Consider the following 4651-nt stretch of genomic DNA (forward strand, 5'->3'; position numbering starts at 1 on the left):
TACATTAGAATTTCAAACTATAAATCTGTTATTGCAGGGACAACGAAGGGTAAATCATTATGAAGCACATGAAGAATCCTGCTCCCAGTTGCCAGTTTCGTTCGTCAGTAGTCATCAACGATTGTATATTTGTTTCAACAAACGGATAAGATGTATTTAACATTCTATTACGTGCGGTCTTGGTGATTGTGATGTAATATTCAATCTATGCTTGTGTGACGCTAGGTAAGGTAAATATTTCATACAACAATAGAAGTTGCCAGTACAACAATTTACGGAACTAGCAATCTTTACAGTAAATGAAAGATGTCAAGACATTTTTCAGTTGTATGGAATCAATGAATCATCGGTTGTCCTTCTTCTGGTCTAGAAATTAATTTAAAAGCGAAAAATAAGCTTAATTTGGTCCTGAAAAACCTAGAAATCTCATGGAAATCATTCTGCAAAAATGAGTGGCCACCCTGGACAAGAAATATCTACTCGAACAAAGGGTAAAGAATGTTGGACAACGTGTTTTTTGGGGATATTTCGTATTCTCTATGCATACAAGTTTTGTTTTTTTAAGGCTCATTGCATGTTTATTCACAGTCTAATGAATTGAGAATAGATGCTAGGGGTATCCTGTTAAAATATACTTAATCATACTTAAGTAATGAGCAACCATTTTTCACTAGTTGAGTCGTAGCCACTGTATTCTTCGATTTCTACATTATTTATCCGAGGTGTACAATATTACAATTTTTCAACAATATTACAGTAGATAGACATTATAATTTATGATATACACAGATAGATACATACATAGGTAGGTAGGTAAATGGATAATAAGTATTGTACAAATGCAAATAATTTCACTTTATGACACTTACAAAGTAATTACTTTGTAGGCGAAAATGATACAGGTCTCAGAATACGAGAATGCATTTCTCTGATAAGTGGCACTGTGTATGCTACACAGTTATCCCACCCCGGCGACCTCCAAGCACTTTCACGGGTTTCTTTTCTTGTTTGAAGGTCTTTGTAAGCTGAAAATCATATTTATTTACGTGAATTTTGATCTTTTTACAACTAGTTATATGGAATAAGTATTAATTATGTTACATGTGGATGAAAAATTGAAAAATAATTTTTCAATCCAACTAATCTTAACAAATAGCTATATCAGGTTTCACAATGCTCAAGCCGAGTAATTTTAAGGGAAATGAGGAAAAGCTTTGTGAAAATAGGGGTATTAGGGTTCCAATATTCTTTCATGGTACAATAAAATCTCGCTATTCGACCTTCGATCAACCGAGGCTCTGCATTATCCGAGCACCTTACATTGACCGACGTGTATTGTCCAAGATATTTTCATGTTGCAGAAAAAAAATCCCTTACAAATATAAAAATTTTTTGATAATATCAGCACGAGCTGGGGAGCGGGGAGGGGGGGGGTGAAATTTTCGATGTTTTTTAATTACTTTTTTTTTCATCAACTGAAATGGACTGGAAAAAATGGAAAAAATCAATTTGATGCCAGAGAACAATGTTTATATTTCCACAAACAATAATTTATTTAATATTTTATCAACATTGTTTTCTAGCAAACAAATTAACTTTTTCAGTTCATTTTAGTTTATGAAAAAAAAAATAATTGGCAAAATTAGGGGGTTTTAGGTCGAAATTGATTGCTTTAGGATACATTTAGGGGAAATCTCCAGTTTGAGAATGCTAATAAGGGATGAAAAAAATTGGTACTTTCAGGAAAATGGGGGACCCACTGTGTAACCTGCTATCTTAAGGTTTAAGAAAATTAAGAAAATCTCACCCCAAATGTGGTGGACATTGTATAACCGCCCAATCTGTGAGAAGAATCCAGCAAATGCTTCGTCATTGTTACGTCTGTAGTTAATTGCCCGTGCCCAATTGTTACCCCATTCTATCATGGTACCAGGTTTTAAGCTATAGCTACGGATTTCGTATATGTTGGGACCCTCCCTCATCACCAACTGTGGCCAAAAACTGAATGCCAAGAGGTACTGCAGATGTCGGGACCTCAGGTAACTACCCTGCTCTTGTATGAGCTTGTGATAAGCCTGAAACAAAAAGGTTCCATTCATAATTTTTTTAATTTATTTATTTCGAATCCAGAGTGGTGAATGTTACTTGTGAAATAAATCAATAAATTGAAGATTTTAAGGGTCAAGTAAAACCGGCATACTAAGGAAAATCACATGTAATACCTTTTGCTGTAAAAATCACAGTAGATGGCTGTATTACACGGATAAAAAAATTTGTACTACACAGAAACATATAACGTAAAATTGAACCTGCTGATAAGAATGCATTTTAAATATATGCATTTTTGTTCTTCGTACGCCAGATTTCAATTTTCATTCTAGTATTTCATCCAAAACTTTCATCATATTGCAGATATTCTCAGAATTCTGTGTTCATTGCCATATTTCATAAGTAATATACAATACTACCAAAGAATAATAAGAATGAATGAACTCATGTGAACGCCATGATTATTTAACATTAAAAGTTAACTGTCAGCTTAAAAATAATATCGACTATTTTCTGGATAATCTGCACGTATTCAGATTTTTTCACTTGTCGAATGAATGTCTGATCACAAAGCTTAAACTAGCAACCAAACACTTTAAACTTTTTTTAAATACAATAATGGAGTTCAGTTTCTCATACTCAGGATTTTATTAAAGTATTTGGGATGAATTGAACTTGTATATTGTATGCAATGCAATTTGTTTATACTTCAGGCTGATGCTATTTAGACAGAATTGAAGTTTGAATGTTTCAAAGTTTATCATTTTATCGGTTAAATTTAACGACAGTAGTTCGATAACAAAGTTTCTTCAGTCGATTATGCAAAGTTTCTAGAAAATATTGAATATAAGTCAACCTCGTGTATGAGTCAATTACAGATTTCAAGGGAAATGGGCCAACACAAAACGTCCACTTATATTCAAACCAATGCAATGAGCCGGATATTACTGATGTAGTACCAAAATTAAAAGATGTTGGGATTTGTGCAATTCAAAATTAGGTTACAAGAAATTTGTTTTTCTGCAAAATGCTGTTCACTCACAAATTATTTATGACTTGAAAATGTCGTAAAGCATAATGAATTGGCAATTGAATTGAAGCAATAATTTCACCTCATTCTGTGATAATGTTGACAAAGTTCTATCAACTCGTTCGTAGCCTCCTGTATATCTCCAAAGATGCAAAGCCTGGTCCATATCCCCGACTTCAACAACCCAAGAACCAATCAGATCGCATTGTAGATCTGACTTCTTGGAATGAATAAGATTTACATATTCTTGGCTGAAATTAAATGAATGTAAGTTTTTTACCCCTACTTTCAATCTATTTTATAATATAGCAACAGCATAATTTGTCCATCGCGCAAAATACGTTTTTCCTGCTGATTGACTCAACGATCTGTTACATTGTGCAATGGATGAGTTGTTTTTACTTTGGAGTCTGAAACATAGTCGCTTATCTATTTCTTCATCTTCGAATTGCATAACAAGGTATAAAAATGGATGATAACAAGAACGCTGAAAACGATACTTTCAACAATAGAATCAACAAGTTCTACACCCGTTTTCTGTTTTCTATCGTTATAATAATTTAAAACCGAATTGTAACGCGTCTAACTTATGGGCTAACATCAGTTCGTTCAATTGTCTAAATGTGTAAACTTCGGAGCTTTTCGGCAATCGTGGATTCTAAAAAAAATGCAGAGAGGTCACGTGACTACTATTGGCGGGTGAAACTTACTAATTGACAAGATATTTGTCCATAGAATTTGGACGTATATTATGCGTGCTTAGCCCAAATATTATTTCCTTATCCGATAGCATCCGCGAGTGGGATTCTTTGGTCGGCTCGATTTTTCTGACCGTAAGTTTGCTTAGCCATCCCTCGTTGGTATCCTGACGTTCAGACGACCTTGCCACGAATCTGTGAACATATAGATTATAGGTACGTGTACGATTCGTTCGATATTTTTTTTACATCTCCAAAAAAATGCGTAACGAACACAGCAATTAACTTGATTTAATTATTTCCCGATGGTTCTAAATACCTTGCCGAGGTAAATGCTGGCAAATTCGCTTTGCCAAGCACCGACTGTAAAGCTCTGAACTTTCCTAGAACAGCGGCCATTCTTGCCAGCCTTATGAGTTGACGGTGTTGACTATTTTATCAAATCGAATTTTAGTTCTCGCAAGCGCCGAAGCCGTTCAACTTCGCAGCGCATACGCACTCGCTTCCATGCATGCATGTGTGTATCTCTGTGTCACGTGGCGACGCATCTCGCTACATTATATCCCCATCATATCCATATCAGTGTGAAATCCTAACTTCGTACATATCTCCCTAGCCCTAGTTACTTTTACATATTATCTGTGCTGATTCAAACGATGTGAATTTTTTACGCAAGACGCGGGAGCCGTTCCCTATTATCTATACGCTTGTATATTTCGTATTCGTCATACATAATCGCCGCCACGACTGTAGCTACAGTCGTCGGCCACCGGTCGCAACTTGTCCGAAGATTTTGTTCATCAACGAATTTCATACACCTTTAGCAATATTTTTCTCAAATTTTTCTCCCACTAACGTGGCGTACACTTCCGTC

General features: G+C 35.2%; 1 protein-coding gene across 1 annotated transcript; it reads right to left on the bottom strand.

The window, feature by feature from the left end:
- Nucleotides 1–663: 663 nt before the first annotated feature.
- LOC124407781 (protein NipSnap) lies at nucleotides 664–4263 on the bottom strand. The gene is made up of 5 exons (XM_046884298.1): nucleotides 4097–4263; nucleotides 3790–3972; nucleotides 3162–3330; nucleotides 1808–2075; nucleotides 664–1025 (listed from the first exon to the last, which is right to left on the bottom strand). Exons 1-5 carry the CDS (start codon nucleotides 4174–4176, stop codon nucleotides 877–879), a joined length of 849 nt encoding a protein of 282 aa, XP_046740254.1. The 5' UTR covers nucleotides 4177–4263; the 3' UTR covers nucleotides 664–876.
- Between the last annotated feature and the right edge of the window lie 388 nt (nucleotides 4264–4651).

The sequence above is a fragment of the Diprion similis genome, chromosome 6, assembly GCF_021155765.1.
Source record: "Diprion similis isolate iyDipSimi1 chromosome 6, iyDipSimi1.1, whole genome shotgun sequence".
Classification (NCBI taxonomy): Eukaryota; Metazoa; Arthropoda; class Insecta; order Hymenoptera; family Diprionidae; genus Diprion; species Diprion similis.